The 22,111-nt window shown below is 26.8% G+C and overlaps 1 protein-coding gene across 1 annotated transcript; it reads right to left on the bottom strand.

Moving 5' to 3' along the window:
* Nucleotides 1-424: 424 nt before the first annotated feature.
* LOC134837585 (uncharacterized) lies at nucleotides 425-21,665 on the bottom strand. The gene is made up of 7 exons (XM_063852968.1): nucleotides 21,503-21,665; nucleotides 16,052-16,634; nucleotides 14,795-14,906; nucleotides 12,305-12,524; nucleotides 6,459-6,636; nucleotides 4,753-4,889; nucleotides 425-629 (listed from the first exon to the last, which is right to left on the bottom strand). The coding sequence occupies exons 1-7, from the start codon at nucleotides 21,663-21,665 to the stop codon at nucleotides 469-471; spliced, it is 1,554 nt and encodes a 517-aa protein (XP_063709038.1). The 3' UTR covers nucleotides 425-468.
* Nucleotides 21,666-22,111: the final 446 nt, after the last annotated feature.

The raw sequence follows: 22,111 nt of genomic DNA, 5'->3' as shown, positions 1-22,111 counted from the left end.
TTAAATATTTTTTTTTCTGAAGTTACTGAATGACTTGAAAGCAATTTTTTGTCGTTTTAACGAGACAGTTCAACAAACGCTGTGCAAATTTTTTAGCTGCATGAAAAAGTTTGTAAATTTATAAACCAATACAAGTTGGCATCTTCATTAAAAAAGGTTTTTATTTGTGTTGCACTCGGAGTTCATCTTTTAATTTTCGAGAGGCAAAGCATTCTTTGCGTTACACAAAAAAAAAAACAGAAAATTTGTGTACAAAAGTAATTTTTGTTGCGATTTACTGCATGCGCCGCATATTAAAAACAAAACTTTTTATTTCGTTCGCAAAATTGGAAATTCGGTAAAAAGGCAATGTTATGTGAAAATCGGGTTGCGCAACGAGATTTAGTTTGCCTTTCCACTTTGCCTTTGGCATGCCATGCTGCTCATTCCTAATTTAATTAAAAACTTTTATCATATCAAATTTATTATTCACCTCACAGAAGTGCATCCAATAAAATACAAAGTCCAGATAAGCACAAACATCATTGGGGCTGTTGTTATTGCCAAAGATGTTACTGTTGATGTTATTGTTTTAAATGAAAAGTTTGTGCTGCTGTATGCGTTGCCATGATAAAGTTCTGCTAGGCTCTCTGCTTGTGCGTTGGTTTGATGTTGTAACGACAACGACGAAGACAACGGAGAAATTGTTGTGCATTGGGAGAGATAAAATGATTTTGACTTGATTAAATTTGCGGTTTGTATATTAAAAAAAACCTGGAGAAAGAGAGAAAATCCTGCTTTGGGTTTCTTTAAGTTTATCACGACGAGTAAATGCAAGACATGAACATACAATTACTCTTGTTGGTTCATTTTTCATTGGCCATAAGGTTTTTTTTTATTTTTAATAATGTTGAAAATTAAAGTATATTAAAAAAAGAACAACTTAAGCGGATTTAAAAAAAAAAATAAAAAGGAAATTTAAATTTAATTTTTTTATTTAAATTAAATTTATTAAAACAAAAACTTTAATTAAAAATTCATTTTATTAAATTTTAAATTAAAAATTTTAATTAATTAAAAAATTTTAATTAATTTAAATTAAAATTTTATTAAAAATTAAATAACCTAATTAGGTACCTAAATAAAATTAATTTTTATTAAAATTCATTTCATTTTTTTTAAATAAATTTATTATTAATATTATATTATTTTTTTAAGTCAAATAAGGTTATTTATGTTTTTTTTTAAATTAAATCATATTTTTTATCGAATGAATTTTTTATTAAAATTTTTAATGATTATATATGATTTTTCATTAATTTTAATTTTTTAAAAAAAAAATATTTTTTTAATTAATATTTTTTTTAATTTTTATTTTTTTAATTTTTTTAAAAATAAAAAGCATCAAATATTTTATTATTTACCTTTTAATTTATGTAAATTAATATTTTTTTTTTAATAATTTAATTTTTATTATGTCTCAATTTAAAAAAAAAATTTTTAAATTATTAAAAATTTTAAAAAAATAAAATCTGAATTAAAATTCAATTTTAATAATTAGTTAAATTTATTTTAATTAAATAAATCAAATTTATGAAATATATTTAAATTAATTTAATTAATTATATTTAAAAATTAATTTAATTAATTAATTAATTAATTATATTTAAAAATTAATTTATTAATAAATTATTTATTAATTCATTTACTTTAAATTTTAGTAAACAAATAAATTTTAATAAAATTTTTAATAAAATTCTAATTTATTTTCTTTAAATTTTTTAATAAAATCAGACAGACATACTTCCGTTTAAAAATCAATTTTTTAACTTTTAACACATTCCAAAATTGTATCAAATGTCCTCATAAACACACACATCAAAAAATCGTAAAGACATGTTCTACAACCCCCAACTTTTTCTATGAATTTAGTGTAATAATGTCAAGTAAACAAAGACCGCTCATTTATTTTGTTCCACTTTTTTTTCCAAATAACCATCGTCACACCAATAAAAAAAACGTAGAATTGGAGAGAAAAAAGTCAAAATAACAACAATGAAGCCAAATAAAAGTTAAACAAAGCATGACACTTTTCCATTAGAAACAAACAAACCAAAAAAGGAAAATTTATGTATTTTAATAAGAAAACGAGAGAGAGAGACGGGAAAAAAATGAGAAAAAAATTGTATACAAAAATAAATAAAGGAACAACCATAAGACAAACAAATGTACACCTGAGTGCATCAACATTAACTCGGTTAAACCGTAACTTTATTGTTTCTCTCACGTTTTTGTACAGCGCGAGGGTGAGAAAGGTGAAGATACGAAAAAAGAAAGAAAAATCTTTAATACAAACAGAAATTCATTAATCTTCGTCTTATATTTCATTCGAATAAATTTATTTTCCGCCACATGCCCGTTGTAAGTGCTTTTTTTGTTAAAGCGATTTTTTTTTACTTTTTTCTTTAATTCAGAGAAATCTGATTTTTTTTAGAAAAAAAAAGTTGAGTGAACATTTTTCTGTCAGATTAATTAAAAATTGTATCTAGGATTATTTTTTAGTTGTAGAAACTGGTTGTTCCAATTTTTTTTCTTTGAAATCCAATAAAAGCCCGAAACAAGTTTATCTGCATGAAACACAATTTTTTAATCCTCATATTTCAACATTTATGTTTTAAATTTAAAACACACAGAAAAATAAATAAAATTTTTTCAACTATTGAATTTTAAATGAATAAATATGTCGATGTCAAAGTGGTCATTGATATCGTTCGGTTGCACGTAAAAAAAATTAACAAATATAAATTACTTATGCAAACGTTGAAAAAAAACAACAACAACAACAACGGGAATGAATGTATTTATTTGAATAATTGCTGTTTTTTATTTATAAATAATTACTTTGTATAAATTATAAAAACATATGTTGAAAGGGTCGCCTTTTGACTTTTTATTCGGTAAATATGCACAAAAATGTGGAATTTAATTTTTTTTTGTAATTTTCGCATGAATGAAAAGGGATTGCGTTGCACTCGGGATTAAGGCATTCAAAAATAAAATTCAGTACAATGAAAATTTTACATGATACTGTAACGTCAGAAAGGCATTGAAATTGACTAAAAATGTAAAAGAGCTTTTTGTGTTAATTTTGTTAAAAGGTTCACACGCTTTTGGAATAATTATTAAAATTCCATCGCAAAATTACAAAGGAAAAATATTTTAAATAAATTAATTATTTTTATCAAGAATTTTTGATTTTAATAAATTAATTTTATCAAACAAGGAAATTAATAGTGAAAAAAAAAAATATTTAATATTGGATTTTTTTTTTTTGAATTAAAAAAAAATTCTTTTAATTAACAAGTAAAAATTTTAATTGCATGGGTATTTAATTTAATTTAATTTTTGGAATTTAATTATAATTAGCAACAAATTAATTATTTATTTATCGTATGATTTTTTTTTTTTTTTTTTGAAAATGAAATATACATTATACTGATGGAGCTATGTTTGATAGCCAGTCTATCGCATCTTGGTTGATTTCATGCATTTCTCGCAAATCTCCATTGAATTTTGTAATCGTACAATCTTGTAAATTGTGATTCATAGTTTGTATTGATCCACATTCACAATTTGGCGGGTCCAAATTAATAAATTAAATCAAGGCTATCATTGAAGATTTAAAGACAAATTATAAAAATTTAACTTTTTTAACTAAAATAAAAATTATTTCTTTAAATTTAAAAATAAATTCTTAGAAAAATCATATTTCGATTTTAACAGATTTTTCGATGAACAAATTTAAAGTTTTTGTTATTAAAATTATTTAAAAATTATTAAAATTCAGAAAATTTGTCAAATCAAAAATTCAATTAGTTAAACCAAAGATAAATTAAAATAATTAAATTAAAAATTATTTAGGTACTGACTTTTGGGGATTAGACAATTTTTAGAATAAGTCAATTCGTTTTTCAACAAAAAAAAAATGAAGAAAACTTTGATAAAACTGTTTAAAAAATTTTCTATTGCAAAATGGAAAAAAAACTAAATTAATTTTCATTTAGTTAATAAATTAAATGAAATTAAACAAAATTAAATTAAATTAAATTATTAAATGTGAATTTTTTTAAAGCATTAAATAAAATAAAGTACCAACCGTCTCCACTTTACAACAATTTAACAAAAAAAAATTATATAGCTCTTTTAAAATTTCTTGTTAATTTTTTTTTCTTGTTGCGGCACAACACAAACCGAAACTCAGACAACCGAAGTCTCCCGAGCTACTACAAAAGATATGCAAATTGACTTCCTCTTGCATAAATTCCTTCCATATCCCAAGCAATAATGTCTGTTTTATTATTACATCTAGAAAGTTTAATTAGACTTTATTGTGGTTGCTCTCCTTCGTTATTTTTCATAATCTCTCACAAACAGACTTTAACAATTTTTTTCCACTGTTCAATTTGTGCCTTAATCCTGCATCCAATCTAAATTTAAATGAGTTCGAAGCAATGAATATTAAAAAAAAATAAACTCATAAATTGTCCATTTGGACTTGACTCCATCTTGTCCAATTATTGTCTTGTCCTGCAATGATAACTTAATTTATGTTCTTTTTTTACAGAAAAATGACCAAAAAACGTGATTTTCTTTAAAAAAGGAACAAATGAATCATTTTGTAAACATCACATTCATCATCAAAGAATTTACCGGATTTTCTCTCTCTTCCGCGTTTTTTACGCAATTTGAAAAAAAAGGAAAAAAATCACTTACCGTTCAGCACATGCACGTTCGTTGTGAAGGAAAGTGTTGGTCCGATGGTGCAGGTATAATTGCCAGAATCTGATTTATTTACTCTTGCCACGAACAGTGTGGAATTGGCGCCTTCATCACTTAAATTTGTTTTCACACTGCGAAAACGTGGCACAGGCATGAAAGATACACAAAATATATATAAATAAGTGAATGAAAGATAAATGTTGGTACAAGAAATGAACATGTTGCGTTATAGTTTGCCGTGTCTAGAGAGAGAGAGGCAAAAATAAATTTCGCAAAATGTCTATAAAATTTTGTGTGAACTTTACAAAGTTTTGTGGTTGCTGGCTTTTTGATGATTTAATGATGTAATTTTCGCTCATAAATTTCTAAAATATTTCTGGAGATGTCAAGTTACTGGATTATTATTACTATTTTATTGCGAGCGAGTAATTTTAATCAAGTCCATTAAATGCTAAAGAGCTTCGAAATTTGAAACTATAAAATTTTTGAAGACCGCCATTATGAAATTCCGCTTGAAAGAACGCGCGAAGAACTAAAATGAAATGTAAATAAACGCACTTTGTATGGCTGTTTAATTGCTAAATTTGATGAAAACACGCTTCATGTTTGTTTGCTAGGTTGTGTACACTAAATTATGATATGTGTTGTTTTGGGGCCGCTGTCTGTTAGAGCAAACAAGGAAGATCTCTCGCTTCAGAATTTAATGGAGATTTTAATTTTATGAGTCATTGTAGCATTTTATGTTAAGTGTAATTATAATTAATTATTTTTTAAAGTTTCTTTTGAATAATTTTTCAGAAAATTTAAAAAAAAAAAAATAAAAATTAAATTAAATTTTAAAGAAAATTTATAAAAAAAAAATATTTAATTAATTTTTAAAAATTTTTGGAAAAAGCTAAAAATTCAAAAAATCTTTAATTAATTACGTTCAAAAATTTTTTTATTTTAATTTATTTTTTTATTTTTATTAAAAAAATTTTCAAATTTTTTTTTTAATTTTTGATAATTTTTTCCAATTTTTTTCAATATTTATACATTTTTTTAAAACTCCTAATTTTCATTATTTTTAATTTACGAGTTTTCTTTATTTTTTTTAAATTTATTTATTAATTTTTATTTTTATATATCCATCAAATTCCAAAAAAATCCATAATTTTTAGAAATGAAACATAACTTACTTTCGTCTTGAATCCTTATTTTTTAAAAATAATTTAACAACAAATTATAAACTTCAAAATTATTATTTTTTGAAAAAAATCATCTAAAAATATAACTTTTTAAACAAATTCTTGAATTTTTAAAGTTTTTTCATTTACTTTATTGCATTTTTACATAATTGAAAAATTTTATAATTTTAATTATTTTAAAAATAAATTTTCCGAAATATTCAAATTTTTAAAGAATTGAAATTAAATACCAAAAAGTGATATAAAATTTGTCAATCAAAAAATCAATTCTTTTATTTTTGTGTCAAATTTAACTGCAACTCACAAATTTTGACACTTGAAGCAATTTTAATAAATTTTCCTCTTTAAAATACCGGAATTTAAGTATCAAATTCCTGCATGACAAAAACCCCGTCAAAAATATTCAAATTCATCTTTTTCCAGCTGAAAACGTATCAAATAATCATCAGAAGCTCCACACCGGGACCGAGTAACTAAACAAAATAATTTTAATTAAAAACAAGGATATGTTACCTTATTCCGCCACGAACGATGTCATCGTTAAGCAACCGTCCGTTGTGCGTCCAATGCACGACAGAATACAGCATCGTGATGTACTTTACCACGCAATTCAGCTGGATCGTCGATGCCGCCTCGTAAAACGTATCAAAAAGTGGCTCGAAGAATTCGTTTACGATCATAACTTCCGGCGCTGTTTTCGTTTCGCAACAAATGGCGAACGAGAGAAAAAAAAGGAGAAAAGAGTAAATATTTGCTGAATATTATTATTCTCCATGACATAATTACATTATCGCGCAGCATCGCAACACGAAAACAAACAAAAATCCCTTCAATTTGGGTCACAACGAGACGGTATCCGAGACATGCAGAGCAATGATAGCCAATCATCATTCAAACAAAGTTAGCTCTACCTAATGAGACGCTCTCTCTGTTTCTTATTACAGATTATTTTATCTCTGACGCTCTCCTTGAAAGAACAAATTCCTGCTTCAAAACTTGTTCAAAAATATCCTCAAGTCATGCAGAAAATACTCTGGCACCAAATGATGGCAAAACACACCAAAAACTTTATTAAGACGTATTTTATTGAAATGATCGTCATATATAGTCGGATGTTGTAAGCTCTCGTTGCTTGTTTCGGTAACAACAATAAACTGTAAAAAATTTAGTTTCGCAATCCAAAATATCTGCGAGACATGAAAAATTATAAGTTTTTAAAATTCCTTCCGTAATTATTATTTTTTTTTTTTAATTAAATTATTTTAATTTTCAAATATTTAAATTTTTTTTTACAGTTTATAATTTAAAAAAAACGTAAAAAAATTAAATTAAAATACAAAAATAAAAAAAAATTAAAAAAATATTTTTAATTAAAAATTCATAACGATTTGACGATCTTTAAGATTTAAAAATTTTTTTTTTGATTTTTTTATTTTTTTTTTTTTTTTTTTTGACAAAAATTTAAAAAAAATTCTCATGATGAAAAAATTAAAAGAATTAAAAAAAACATTTTTCTAAAAAGTTTTTAAAAAACATTTAGTAAGTAAATTAATAGAAAAAAAATTTGAAGTTGGTTCTTTTAAATCAATTTTTTATTTTTTTTTATTATAAGAAAAAAAATTATTAAAATTTATTTTTCAATTTATAAAAATTTTAATTAAAATAAAAAAATTATAAGTAATTTTTAAAAGTTTATAACATTTTCTTTAATTTTTTTTTTTGTCAAAAATTTTTAATTTTGTTTCTTTTCGAATGAAATTTATAAAATTCTTATAAAAAAGATTTTTGATAGTTTTTAGTTTTTTTTTGTTTAATAAATTTTTAAGGAATTTCGACATCAAAAAAATTTATAAATTTAAAAAACTCAACTTTTTTGTGTCTTCTGATTTTTTTTAAGGCTGCGAAACAGCGATTTTTCATAACGCAACATGTTCAACTGTATTATAAAAGGGGGCATTAGGAGAAACCCGCCTCTTATTTAGTTTAAGTGAGAACACTTATCGTAAAAACTATTATAATCGACACACACTCGCACAAAATTGGAAGATAAATTTATAACAAGGCTGACCTTTGGAAACATTCGATACACTTGTAAGCCGTGGCATTAACTGTATTAAAGGTTAAAATCCACCGGAGACGAAAAATTTATTATAATTCCTCTTTTGTTGTTGTTGTTGTTGTAAAATCACAGAGACAAATTTCTGTTTGTCTTGTAAATTACGAAAATATTTTCAAAAGTGATAAAATCAACTTGATCTCGTGTCGTCGTCGTCGGTCTTCCTTACACCGCAAATGCTGCAGACGACACGAATAGACAGCAATCATGTCATAACAACATCATCATGAATGAACATGATTTGATCTTAATTTAAATTGACACTGATTGCTTTATTACATTTTATATTGCGTGTAACATGGGGACGCAAAGCAAAATGTTTTCTGGACGAAAATCGTTTTTACGTGCGATGGAAATTCTCAAGGACGAGTTCATTGCCTTGGGTGCCGAAAAAAAAGAATGAGTGGTCTCAAAATAAAAAAAAAATCTTTCGTAACTAAAAAATATTTCAATGGTGCTTAAAGAAGGACCCTTGTTTGTAACGATTGAGTGAAGTGTGTTCGTATGAATGTCTCTATCAGTCTAAAGTTTTTCTTTAGCAAATAATGGATACTTTTTAAAGTTTTATGAGAAAAAAACTATTAAAGCGTATTTTTCTGAAATTTACATTTTTTTTAATTTTTAATAATTATTTAATTTTTATTTTGTTTCTTAGGTTTAAATTTTAATGAAATTTCCTTAAATTTTTATTGAAAATTGACTTTCAGTATTTTTTTTTATTTTTTTATGATAAATCAAAAATGTGATAAATCGCACATATGTGTTTTTTGCGAACTGAGAAAAATCAATTTCAAGTGTAAATTAAAAATAAAAGTGAATTAAAAATATTTAATAATTAAATTTTCTATTGATATTTGTTAGTTTTTCAAATATTTTATGAAAAATTTATTTTTAAAATAATTTTAAAAAATAATTAAAATAGTTAATAAAAAAAAATTAATTTTGCTTTTGAAACCTATAAAAATATTATTTTTTTTTAATTTTTTTAATTTTAATTTTTTTTAGTCACAATCGAGTCACAATTTTTTTTTTATATATTTTATGATTTAAAATTTAAATTTTTTTTTTTTATTATTCAAAATTACATTTTTAATTTAAATAATTTTATAAAATGAAATAATACCTACTATGAAAAATGAATTTTTTTAAATTTTATTTGAATTTTTATTAAATTTTAGGATTTTTGCAAAGTTTTTATAGATAAAACAAAAAAAAATTTCAGACAGACAAATTTTTCATTAAAAAACATTTTCTTTAAAAATATTTCAAAATGTAACAAAAATCTGACCAAATATAAATTTTAATATTTTTTTTCTGTGTGTGTAATTTTTCGGAAATGGGACACTCACGTCCTTGTCACTCGGCTCCTCTTTGTTTAAATAAACATACATGTCATGTTTAATAAAAGAACCAAAAAAAAACAAAATTTCGGATGATGGTCGTCGAGATTGACAAAGAATCCTTTTTATTTTCGGACACAAAAAAAAAATTTATAAAAAAACTATATTAGCATTCATCCGTTCTTGGTATGAAACCTTGTTTTATTTTTCAAAAATAATTTGAATCTAGGTAGCTCTTCTTCGCACGCTGTCGCACAACCGCCCCATGTAATGCATAATTTTAATATAACGTGCAACATGGATATGCTTTCTCGTATTTTTTGTGTCTCTGTCGCGTTGTTTTGTTTGCAGTTGATGAGAAACTACGAGCGGAGCGCATTATTACTACTTGCTGCATCTTCTTTTAAACTCGCACAAAACAACAACAACAAACAAAAATAGAGATGATAGCACACGAGGGAAGTGCGCGCGAATGCCACAAACAACAAGGCATTGCTTCGGCGGGGAAACACAAGGTAATTTATATATTATGCATATTTTATTTTATGGATTTATGCACTTTGAGCAAAAATTTTTATTATGATGATGATATTAAATTATTTTTTTTTATGCTTACACCACAAACACTCGCACCCAAAAGAACTAAATATTGGCAGTGTATAAAGTTTAGTTTTGTGGTAAAAAATATTTTTAAATATATTGGTTGAACAGTGAAATTATGTAAATTTCTGGAATTTTATGAATAATTTAACACAAATTCTTATGAAAGTTTATATTTTTGTGTCGTCGACGGAGGAAAAATAGCTTTAGAATAACAATTTTGTATGTTTTGATGAAATAATTGAATGTTTAAACCACAATTTGATAAATAGTTTATAATAATGGATCTGATTAAAAGCATGAATGGTGATCGATTGAAGCAATTTATAATAGTTTATATCCGGAAGCACTTCAAATTTTATAAATTGTGTAGTTGAGTAAAGCGATTAATATTAAATGTAAATTATTCCAAAAGTACATTTAAAATTTTTTTTTTTTTGTTTATTTATTTTTAATTAATTATTTTTTATTTTAATTAATTTTAATAAACAATTAAAATTAATGTTAAAAAAAATTTAAATATTAAAAAAAATTGATTTTAATTCAAATTTGCTCAAAATATAAAAAAAATGCAAAATTTCATGGATTTTAGATACTCGATGAATATTTTTAAAATAATTAGGAAGGATTTTTTAAGAACAGTTTTAAATTTAATAAGGCCGCCATTTTAAATTCCAATGGGGCAAAATAAAAAAAAGTTAAGAATTTCATCAAAAATTACCGATTTTTGGTGTATTTCCATAATTTTTCATAAAACTTTCAAGAAAATTTTTAAATTTTTGTCTTAAAAATCGTATTTCAACATAAAATTTTCTTTTAAAAATAATTTTTATAAAAATTATTGAATTTTTGTTTTCAAAAAAATTTTGACAGTTATTTTTTAAAATTCATTTTTTTTCAATTTTAATTTTAAAAAATTTTAAATCAATTTTTACTACACAAATATCAATGTTAAAAAGTCAAAACAACAAAAATATTCATTAAAAATCAAAAATTAATGAAAAAAATTGGCATTTTGTATGAAAAAATGTATTTCAAAATTTTTTATTTTTTTCCCCTCCATTTTTATTTCAAAAATTTTGGACAAAACTATTGAGTTTCATTTGGAGTGGCCTTATTTAAAATTAAATATTTTTAATAATCTAAACTGAAATTAATTTTTTCAAATTATTCAAACAATTATTTTTCGAAATTCTTAACAATTCTGAAACTTATTGAAGTTGATAGAGGACTAAAAAATATTCGATACGATTTTTTTTGGCAGGTAATTTTTTTTTTAATAATTTTTGAAAATTTAACTAGCTAAAATTTAGTAAATTTTTTTTTAAAGTAGCTTTATTTTGCTTCTCATGTCATCTCGATTTTTGTCAAATTTTTTAATTTTTTTTTTTTTAAATTAATTTCGAGGACTTTTTTTGCTGTTTTTGATTAAATTCTGCTTGTTTGTGTTTTTAAATAAAATTCACCTCTAAATTAACCTTAATTTTAACATTTATTTGATCTTTTAAATTAATTAATTAATTGAACGTATTAAAAAAATTTATTTAATAAATCAATTTTTATTTTAAAATTGGACCAATTGTTTATCAGAATTGTGATTTTTTTAATTTCAAATTATATTTTATTTAAACTTGTTTCAAAAATTCAGGAACAAATAAAAATAATAAATAATTTCTGAAATAAATTAAATTATTTAATTAATTTGATTGAATTAATTGATTAAATTTCATTTCGGTAAGCAAATCCTTGATGTTATTTATTTAAAAAATATAATCGTGATAAAATTAAACTAACTAAACTAGATTTTGGTTAAAAAAAATTAAGATATAAATTTCTCTTTTGTTGCAAAAGAAACAAAACAAAATATTTTTATTTCAGCTTTAATTTCAATCCACAAACAAAAAAACAAGAAAAACAGACAGTATCATTTCACCAAGCATATTAATTACTTTGACACAATTTATATAACCAGAAACTTTTGTTCTGACATCAAATATCACAAAAAGCTGAACATGATAAATGTCTGTTCCTTTGAACTTTCCTTTCATCCAAAATAACAACAAAAACTCTTCCCAGAAACAAAACAATCGAAACCATGTCAAACAATATCCGAAAGCATTTATACAAAGAGACACATTACTCATTAACAAACACCATTAACTCTCATCGTAAGTCATCAGAAGTCACAAAATTATGCGAATGACTAGTTTATGTTTTCGCTCCGCAACAAACACAAAACAAACATATTTCAATTAACACCCACTTTGTTGGAGAACAAACATCCCAGCCAAAAAATTACTTACCATTCACCGTCAAGAAAACGCGATACAGTCTCGGTGGATGCGTCGATATTTGACACTCGTAGATTCCCTCGTCGTTGAGCGCCGCTGCCGATATTTTGAGTCGCCAGTTGTTGGGATGCTGAAAATCCACGGAGAAACGAGTGTCGGCGCTGTACGTGTGATTACCGACCGTTAGAAGTTGCAAGTTATCGCTATTGTGCTTCCTTTGAACCCACGTGACCTGAAAAATGTAGAAAGCGGTTTGACGTGAAATAAATTGTTGTAAAACCACAAAATTGCTTGCAAAAGTTTAAATGGATGCGTGTTACATGTAATTTAGTGAAGTGATTGACGTGTTTAGGAGTTTAATGTGAATCGAATTATAATTTGCTGTCAATTTGGAAAAGTTTTTCCCTGATATATGCAAAGTAGGGATGATTTTTATTTACTTTCAAGTCAGATTAAGTTTTAAGTCAGATGAATTTTTTTTTTAATTTTTAAAATTTTGTTTTGCAAATTATGTTTAAAAATAAGTCTGAAAAACTTAAAAAGTCTTTAAGTTGAAATTATTTTTTTTTAATTTTTAAAATTTAGTTTTAATCAAACTATTTCTGACATGTTTAAAAAAAATTTGAAAAACTTAAAAAGTCTTTTGAAAAAAATTTTTCTTAAACTTTTTCTTGAACTTAACTACAACTTTATTTAAGAATTTTTTTTTTAAACAAAATCCGAAAGCATTTATACAAAAGAAAAATATCCGTTAAAAACACCATTAAGATAATCGTAAGTCATCAGAAGTCACAAAATTATGCGAATGACTAGTTTTGGGGCAACAAATTTTTGAATTAACTTCACTCATATCGTTGGAAAAACTCCCAAATGCCAAAAAAAACTTATTCACCGTTTGAAAAGCGATACAGTCTCGGTGGACAAAGATTTTCTGATTAAATATTGAGTCGCCAGTTTTTAACACAAAATGCTGAAAATCCACGGAGAAACGAGTGTCGGTTCAAAAATTACCGACGTTAGAAGTTGCAAGTTATTAGGCTTTTTGAAACGTGACCTGTCAAAACTTTTTGTAAAACCACAAAAATTGGATGCGTGTTAAAAATTTCAAAGTTCACGTCTGAGAATAATTTAAGTTCGAAAAAAAAAAATTTGAAAAAAATGCAAAAAGATTTTGAATGTTTTGAAAATGTTCTAAATTTTTATTTTTTTTTTTCAGCAAATTTTGTTTTGCAAATTATTTTGCATTTTGACCAAAAAGGCCTTGAAAAACCTCCAAAAATGGTAAAAAACGCACTTTTTTGAAGCATAAAAAAAGAATTCGACCAAATTAATTTTTTCATTTTGTCAGAAATTTTGTCCTTTTTTAACAAACGATATATTGACTAACATTTTTGAAAAAAAATTGACGATATTGAGGGTTTCAAAAATCAATTTTATTTAGCCAAATAAGGTCCTTAAGTTGAAATTATTTTAACGGATCAATTTTTTTTTTAAATCACTTAATTTTAATAGTGGGGATTTTGATTTAGAGTTCATTAATAAAAACTTTTGGAAATTAAAAAAAATTTTTGACCAAGAAAAAAAAATTCAAAAAACTTTTTCTTAAACTTAAGGTAAAGGCAAAAGTTTTTTTAATAAATATTTTTTTCTGATTTAATTAAGTTTAAGTTAAATTAAATTTAAGTCTTTTAAGCTTAAGTTGCATAGCTGAAAAAAACTTTGGACTAAAACTTAAAATCAAAAAAAGAAAAAAATGACCTTAAATTAACCTTGAGTAAAAAAATGTTTTTAAAAAATAAAAAAAAAAATTAAAAAAATATACTGAAATTGAAAATTAATTTTTTTTTAAATTCTTGTTTTTTTTTTGTTTAAAAAATTTATTAAAAATTCATAATTAAGTCAATTAATTTGATTTGAACCAAATTGAAATTTAACTTAAACTTAAGTATAATTTCTTTGACTTTTTAAATTTTTTCAACTTTGTTAAATTTAATTTTAAAATTTTTTCATCCCTGCGCAAAAAGTAATAGAAAGGTAATTATTAATTTTGCCGATATTTAGTCGTTTCCAGGAATGAACTCCGATTTGTGTGGCAACAATATATCTTCATGAAAGCCGCAATCTAATTATTGCAACAATAAATCGATAATTATCTGCGAAACGAACAAACACAATAAATTAATCTTGCACAAAACGAAAGTGTGCCTAACATCCTGTCGTCCCAAATAATAATGCTATCATTGTTTTCATTTGATTAGAGAGCACAAATATTACCGAGACACAGATTTAAACGCACTAATAATACGAGAATAATAACAAAATTAATGATATTGCTCCGCCAGTCACTAAATCATGTACGAACCAAGCGTTCCTCCTACTAAAACATTCACACATTTGCCAACGGGGGCAAAATTGTTTTATTTATTGCATGACAATAGACCGGATCGACAGACATTAGAAAATGTTAGATGTGTGTATTTTAATGTTATTATAGGTACTTACCGTTCGATCCTGCAATATGGCAACTTTGCAGTTCAAATAGGTGGTTGCATTCAGATGAACTGACACATTTGACACACCACCTACTTTGGCACCCTCAAAATGGGGACCCAATCTAGTTAGTGGTGAGGTTTAGTCAGTGTTTTGTTGGCAATCGATTTGAAAAGGAAGAGAGAGAATATGTTAAATTTAATAAATAGTTGACTATAAATTATTTATAATGAGCATTCGTTAAGAGAGAAGTAGATTTTAGCAATCAAAAACTGTTTTAAATTAATTAGGTTTACCAGGAATTTGATTTCAAAGGTTAACTATTTAGTATTTATTTAGCTCATTTAGTAATATTTTGTGAGAAAAGGAGTCGGATTTTTTCTTATTTGTTTTTTTCTTTTTTTTTTTAATTAATAATTTTATTTTACAAATTTTATATATTCTCATTTGGTTTTAAAAATTTTAGAAATTGGTTTAAAAAAAATATTTTTAAATTATTTAATTTAACAAATAAATTTTTAAATCTTATAAAGTTTTAAGTTTAATAATTTTTTCAAAAAAATCTTTTAGAAAATAAAATTACATATTTTAATGAAATTTCCCAATTTTTATCTTAATTTTCTGTAATTTTAATTAAAAAGTTTTCATTATTTTTATAAATATTTTTTTGCTTTAAATATTCAATATCAAATTATTTTTTTTTCAAAAATGTTTTTCACGAAAGAACTTAACTTATTTGAATAATTTAGAAAATTTTTAGAAAACGATTTTAAAAAAAATTTCTAAGAATTTGAAACCGATTTCTGATTAATGAGAAATTTTTAACATTTTATAAAATATTGAATAAATATTTTTTTAAATTTTTTTTTTGTAAATTTAAAAGAAAATAATTAATCGGAAATTAACATAAAAAAATAATTTAATTAAATTTCCGATTTTTTTTAAAAATTAAATGTTTTTTGATTTTAAAATTTTTTTCATTAAATTAAAAAAAAAAATTTTAAAGTTTTTCAAAGTTTAATATTCAAAATTGCTTTTTTCTCACAAATTGACAGTCAATCTAAATCCTCTTAGTTCAAGGGAAATTATTTACTTTGTAACTTTAAATCGGGTTAAACGCTTGATCAATCGACATCAAAGAACCCTTTTGTGTCCTACACAAATTCCCTTCAATGGTAAATCAATCTAATTTATCCCTCTTTACAAACACTGCTCGAAACAAAGCATCACTACTTCCACATCAATTATTCTCTTTCAGCTTTCGCTCACCTGAAGTCATAGTGTCGATGTTTGTTCGGTGCATACTGGTCATAAATGTAATTCAGCATTGCCGATTCGGTTTTGCTTAATTGGTGTTGCTGTTTGGAATTACTACTACTCCTAATCTTACTGCTACTAGATGATGAATGTTGTAAAGGCAAATTTAGCTGTGGCATTGGTGGGCTGCCACTGCTCTCGTTACTGCCCAAGGTGCTGATGAGCGGCAACAGGGGCGGTAACATTGATAAATTTTTCAAATAACTATCTATAATATCACGAGAAATTTCTTCGCTGTCAGTGTCGTCGGTGCTGTCACTACTTCTTTTCCTCTCAATGTCACTCGACGTTGATTGACGAACACCGGTAGCGGTAGTGACTGACACTGATTCCTGACTTATTGATGCGGAAATGCCGGTGACTGTGGCTTCATTGTCGTCGTTGTCGACGTTTGGCAATGGATCCGGTGTCGTTCTTGATGAAATTAGTTGAGTTGCATTTGATGGGACAACGGATGCAGATAACGGCATGGTCTCTTTCCGATCTGATAAATGTAATTGGTTGGGAGATGCTTTCCATTCTGGTTGAGTGATTCCTGCAAATAAAAGGAAAGAACGAGAGGAAAATTTTAGATGACAGGTGAACGATTTGGAAATAAGACGATGATGGGATTTTGGTGAGTAATTGAATTGCAAACAAAATGAACGATTTTAATATGATTTGTTTCAAAAGAGGGAAAAAAGTTTGTAGTTGCATTTTTTCAATTTTTGTACGTTGTAGCAGTTCTAAAAATAAACATCAAAAATTAACGAAAGGAAAATAACACCCGATATCAGCATTTCATCGAAAAAAAATGGCATGGGATTTTTTGATGGTTTTGTATTAGTCAAGCCTTAAGTGATTCAAAAACCTAAATTAAAATTCTAGAACAACAAAACAATCCCTCAACAAAACAAGACGCACAAAAGATTGAATCAATTCAAAAGCTATTTCTGCTATTCGCTCTTCGGGAACTTGGATGGTCTTCATACCACTTGCCTAACTACCATGCAAGGTTGGCCCTTATAAACTTGCCCTCTTTGGAAGATCGTAGGACACTCGCTGAAGTAATGTTCGCTTTTAACTTGCTACGTGAGAACATTAAGTGTCCTGAGCTCCGAGCCAAACTGATACGCCATCAACCGACAAGAAATTTGAGACGCGAGCGCTTTTTTGAACTGAGACATTGTGATAATGAGTTTGCTGCATCAGAGATTTTTCAAAGATGTGCGTTATCATTTAATCGACTTAGTACTCAGGCCATGGGGTCTCGAATTTCGAAATTTTTATTTTCTTGAAAAAAAAAATTTTTTCTCATTTTTTTTTATTTTTTCAAAAAAATAAAAATTTCAGAATTTCTCCATGTAAAAGTTTGAGGGCCTTATTTTCAGGACCCCAGGGCCTTAAAAAAAGGTTATTTCGTCTCACTAAGTAACGTGTACTCGAACGAAATGACTGCTAATAATTTTAAGAAACATGTATTATTAGAATTGATAAATAGCCATTAAAATGAAAACAAAAGGTTTTTATGTCGGTGGTCATCTACCAATGGCTTTTACGCTTCAAAAATGATTGTTTTTTAACTTAAGACATGTACAATTTTTGAAACTAAATTTGCTAAATTTTTAAAAAATTTCTTTGTCGTAAATTAAATAAATTCCTACGGTTTGATATTAATGTTTTAGACGCCCTAAATAAATTAAACTTGACAGATGTTTCAATTTTTTTTTTTTAATTTTTTTCTTAAATATTTTTTATTCTTTGAAAAGTAAATCCATAAGCATAACTTTTTTATAAATTCAATTTATCTTCATCTAATTAAAACCAGCAAACTTTACTTTTTAAACCAGACACTTTCCTTTTGCGTGTGTCAAACAATTTAGTTTATAATTGTTTCAAAGTACAACACTTGTTCATGAAATTAAAATTAATATAACAATTAAAACCAAATTTATAAATTATGCTAAAAAAAAGTAATTTCTGCTTATTTCATTCTTGATTAATTTATAAATAAATTACAAACTTCATCTTCTCTTAAAATATTCCTTTAGGGATGAGAATCAATTTTTGTCCTGTTTGGTATTAATTTAAATACAAAACTTTTCCAAACACACAACTTTCGATCAACCATGTAATCTATCATCATCATCCATCGATATACTGCCCTCACTCAACAATTTCGCGGAAATCATGAACCTACTTGCTGGTAGGGAAAAAATGTAATAATAATATTTGTTCAACGAACTTTTTTTCTTGCTTCTTATCTCTTCTTTCTTTCTGTCACACTTTTTGATCCGCACATTAAAAGAAGAGACAACCGTTATACTTTATCAATGTTTTCTTTGCATTTACTTTAATGTCGTCGATCCATATTTTTTTGTATGTTTGCAACGTTGATGGGTATAAAATACAAAGAAAAAGTTGTCGTGACACATTTCTTCTTGTTTTATCGATTTTCCTTCCTTTTTTTCTGCTTTGCTATTATGTCGCACAGCGGCAATAATGTCAAACATCAAGGAAAACGGGAAATTGTATCGTGACAAAGGCAGTTTTTTTGCGGTTTCAGGAACTAATTAAAAGTTTTTCTATAGCTGAAAGTGTCCCAAGGCGAAAAATTGATTAGAAATCTCCAGAAAAGACAATGAAATAATTTTTTGCACTTGGACATGATGCGATGATAAAATTAATAACTGACCATCCACTGACATTGACCATGAACGAGAAAAAGGGAAAATTTATTCAAAAACTTTGGTGATTTAAAACTTTTGAGGGGCGGATGGGAAACTATCATCTTCATGGAAGGACGTTTAATTTAAAAAATGACTGCCATAACTAAGGACACATTCAGAGTAATCCTGCAAAAAAAATGTACAAAAATACTAGAGACTAGCAAACAAACAAATGCTCTTCTCGATGTTAAAAGTGGGGCAGCACAAAAAAAAATAAATTATTCAATGGTCTGTAACTAAAATTTATTGGCACACAACAAATGTCGTTATGCATGTTGTTGTACAATTGTTATTTCTATCAAATGAAACGTGATGTAGTCATTATTGTTTCAATAGCGTCGTCGTCGTCGTGGACGAATTTCACATGCACGGAAACATGTGTAGCTCTTGCTTTACTATAAAAAATCCATGTCTCGCGAAAATTACTAGATTAGGTATCAACCAACAAAAAGATTGTGCATTGGGGCAATATTTTAAATTGCCCTATGGGACAAAAACGGGTCAGATTGATCCCTTAAAGGATCATAAAATTCCCTAAAAGGATCAATTTGACCCGTTTTTCGCCCATTAGGTGTGTATTGGGTAAGAATATGCATTGGGGCAAAGTTAAGAATGTGCATTGGAGCAAAGTCTCGGAATATGCATTGGGGCAAAATCATAAAATGTGCATTGGGGTTATTAGTACATGTCCCAATGCACATTCCAATGATGTTGCCCTAATGCATATTCTCAAATTTTGTCCCAAAGCACATTCTAAAATTTTGTCTTAATGCATTTTATCAAATTCCGACCCAATGTACAATCTTTCTATTGGTTGATACCTCGTTGATGTTTTGATATGAGAAACATGGATTTTTTATACTGTTGCTTTTATACCAAAGTGAGTGAATGTTGTTATAAAATATCTTGCCTCATAAAAAATAGCCAATGATTTTTCACATATACATGTCACTAGCAATTTAGATAAGGCACAGAGGAAGAACGCAGAGGAAAAAAATCGTTGACTAACATGTACTTAGGCACCGTTCCAACAATTGCAGTGGTGCGGTGTCGGTGTGATTTTTCTTCTTATTCTTTATTATTGCAACGCGCACGTATTCTCGAAACAGTTGTGCAACACCTTTTGTGTGCGTTTTTTTGGCTGAGAAAAGCAGAAAAAACAAACAGAAAACTTTTTTTTTGTTGGTTTAAGAATCGTTTAAAATTGGCGGAGCGGACACGTACCTTGAACGGCAGGCAGCGCACCGAAATGTTGCATTGCAATAAAAATAAAATTCTTCCAGCATCTAAATCACAATAAAATGGAATATTTATAAGGTGGACATTTGTGTGCATTTTAGATTAAGTAATGAAGGACATGTGAGTCGAAATTGTGCCAAAGAAGGCAGATATGAACACACACAGGAAATGCAGAGAATATTCCCTTGTTGGCATTAGGTAAATTGAAATTTTTCCTTATATCTCCTCTGTTGATCCTGATTTGATTAGATTTGTAGTATCTTTAATGAAGAGACGACAAAGAATGACTATGAGATGGAAAATGGAGGCGACTGGTACATTTTGGGATGATGTCAATTTCGAAATTGCTTTGGATGATTGGAACGGAAATTGTAACCTAATTTGTAAAAGTAATTCTCAGAAGCTAAGGTAAGGAAATCATTTTTGGACATCTGACATTTATTTTTAGAATCATCACACTATCAGATCATTTGGATAAGATGACAAAAGACAAATATTTTAAGCAGAATTGATGAGAGATTGAATCCAATTGAGTTTCTGGAATACAGGTTAATTGATATCGACAAATATTTGAAAAGTATCTTTTATCAAAGGATGGTATAACTATTGACAATTTGACTGACAATCCACAAATTCCAAGAAAATCAACTCTGAGGTAAGGACTTTGTATATCTTTAAATGAATTTTAATTTTTTTTTACTTTTAGGATTACAAAACACTTTACTTGATTTCATCGAAAAAAATATGGCATGAGATTTTTTGATGGTTTTGTGTTAGTTAAGCCTAAAGTAATCGAAAAAACCTAAATTCAAAATTCTGGAATGAGCTTTTGAGATTTTTGACATTTTTTAGTGGATTTGGCGGTTTTCAAGTACCTCTTTGGCATACCCAACCATACTCAAAGTGCCTACAAAATAAAAAAAATATCCGGATACCTATAAAAATTAAAAAAGGTCAATAAAATGCTGAATCACCTTGCAAAACGTGATTGGACAGCCAATAAAGCGCGATACTGCTTTACTATTTCACGTTGCAATTCTCAAAGTTACAGCGCGTTCGCTCCATAAAGGTAATATTTTTTTATAATGCCTAAAGCTTCACTTTAAAAATGAGATTGTTTGCAAAAATAAAATGAAAAAAAAAAAAGAGAAACGGATAAAATTGCATGGAGTTGGCAGAGAGCAAAAGTTCTGTCATTGCACTCTATGTCCTGAATGCATTCGCAGTAGTACTCGGAAAACGGCATAAAAGGAAATAAAAATGTGCCATATTTGCAGAAAAAAAACGACAAGGCATTAAATAATACATTGTTGTTGATATCATCATCTTTATTACACTCCCGTTTTTTTTTGTAGAAGAGAAAAAAAGAATCACATTGCAACGAGACGAGAGATGCAGGAAAAGTGCAGTTAAGAGAGCATATGTGTGATTAACACACACTTAAAAGATTGCTTACCTGCGACGTTGTGGCTTCCAGCGTGGCTCGTTGTTGAATTAATTTTATCCATTACCGCATCAAGTGCCGGCTTGGCAGCCTGGAAACTCGCTGAATACGTAAAAATACAATTTAGCAGCGTAATTACGTGAATGACTAAGTGACTTGAGCCACCAAAATACATTTTGTTCTGCGGTGAGACGACAACAATGTTAATAAGGTTAATTGTATTTTAATGTCAGTCGTAGAAGGTGCTGTCCTAATAACTGCCATTTGAAATATCATCATATGGTAATTCGGGGTTTTTCATTTTTTATTATTATTTTTTTTTCTTTTATCTCTTTTTAGTGTTCTTCTCTTCGTTATTTATGAGGCTCGTGCATCACGCGAACAAAGCTTTTTTTACCGTGTCCTACAAATAGTTACGACGAGCTTAGTGCTGGCTGCAACATTTATCTTGCTTCCAGTTGTTTGAACAGTGAGCAGTTGCGGTAGGGACTCTTGTCAGTAGTTGCACAAGAACCATATTTATCGTCTACTCTTTCGTCATTGTCGTTGTAGAGCTGCAAGAAAAAAAGGGATAAACCAAAAGTTTAGCACACTATGAGCGAGCTTTATCATCATCTTAAA

This window comes from Culicoides brevitarsis, chromosome 1 (assembly GCF_036172545.1).
Source record: "Culicoides brevitarsis isolate CSIRO-B50_1 chromosome 1, AGI_CSIRO_Cbre_v1, whole genome shotgun sequence".
Taxonomy (NCBI): domain Eukaryota; kingdom Metazoa; phylum Arthropoda; class Insecta; order Diptera; family Ceratopogonidae; genus Culicoides; species Culicoides brevitarsis.
This window is presented reverse-complemented; position numbering and strand designations above follow the sequence as displayed.

Excerpts from the sequence above, each read along its gene's own strand:
- LOC134837585 (XM_063852968.1), bottom strand. The coding sequence starts at position 21,665 with ATGTATTTTGGTGGCTCAAGTCACTTAGTCATTCACGTAATTACGCTG. Across the intron at positions 14,907-16,051 it reads CATCGACACTATGACTTCAG|ATTGGGTCCCCATTTTGAGG; the intron begins GTGAGCGAAAGC and ends ACCACTAACTAG. Across the intron at positions 6,637-12,304 it reads CGTTTTCTTGACGGTGAATG|CGCCGGAAGTTATGATCGTA; the intron begins GTAAGTAATTTT and ends AAACGAAAACAG.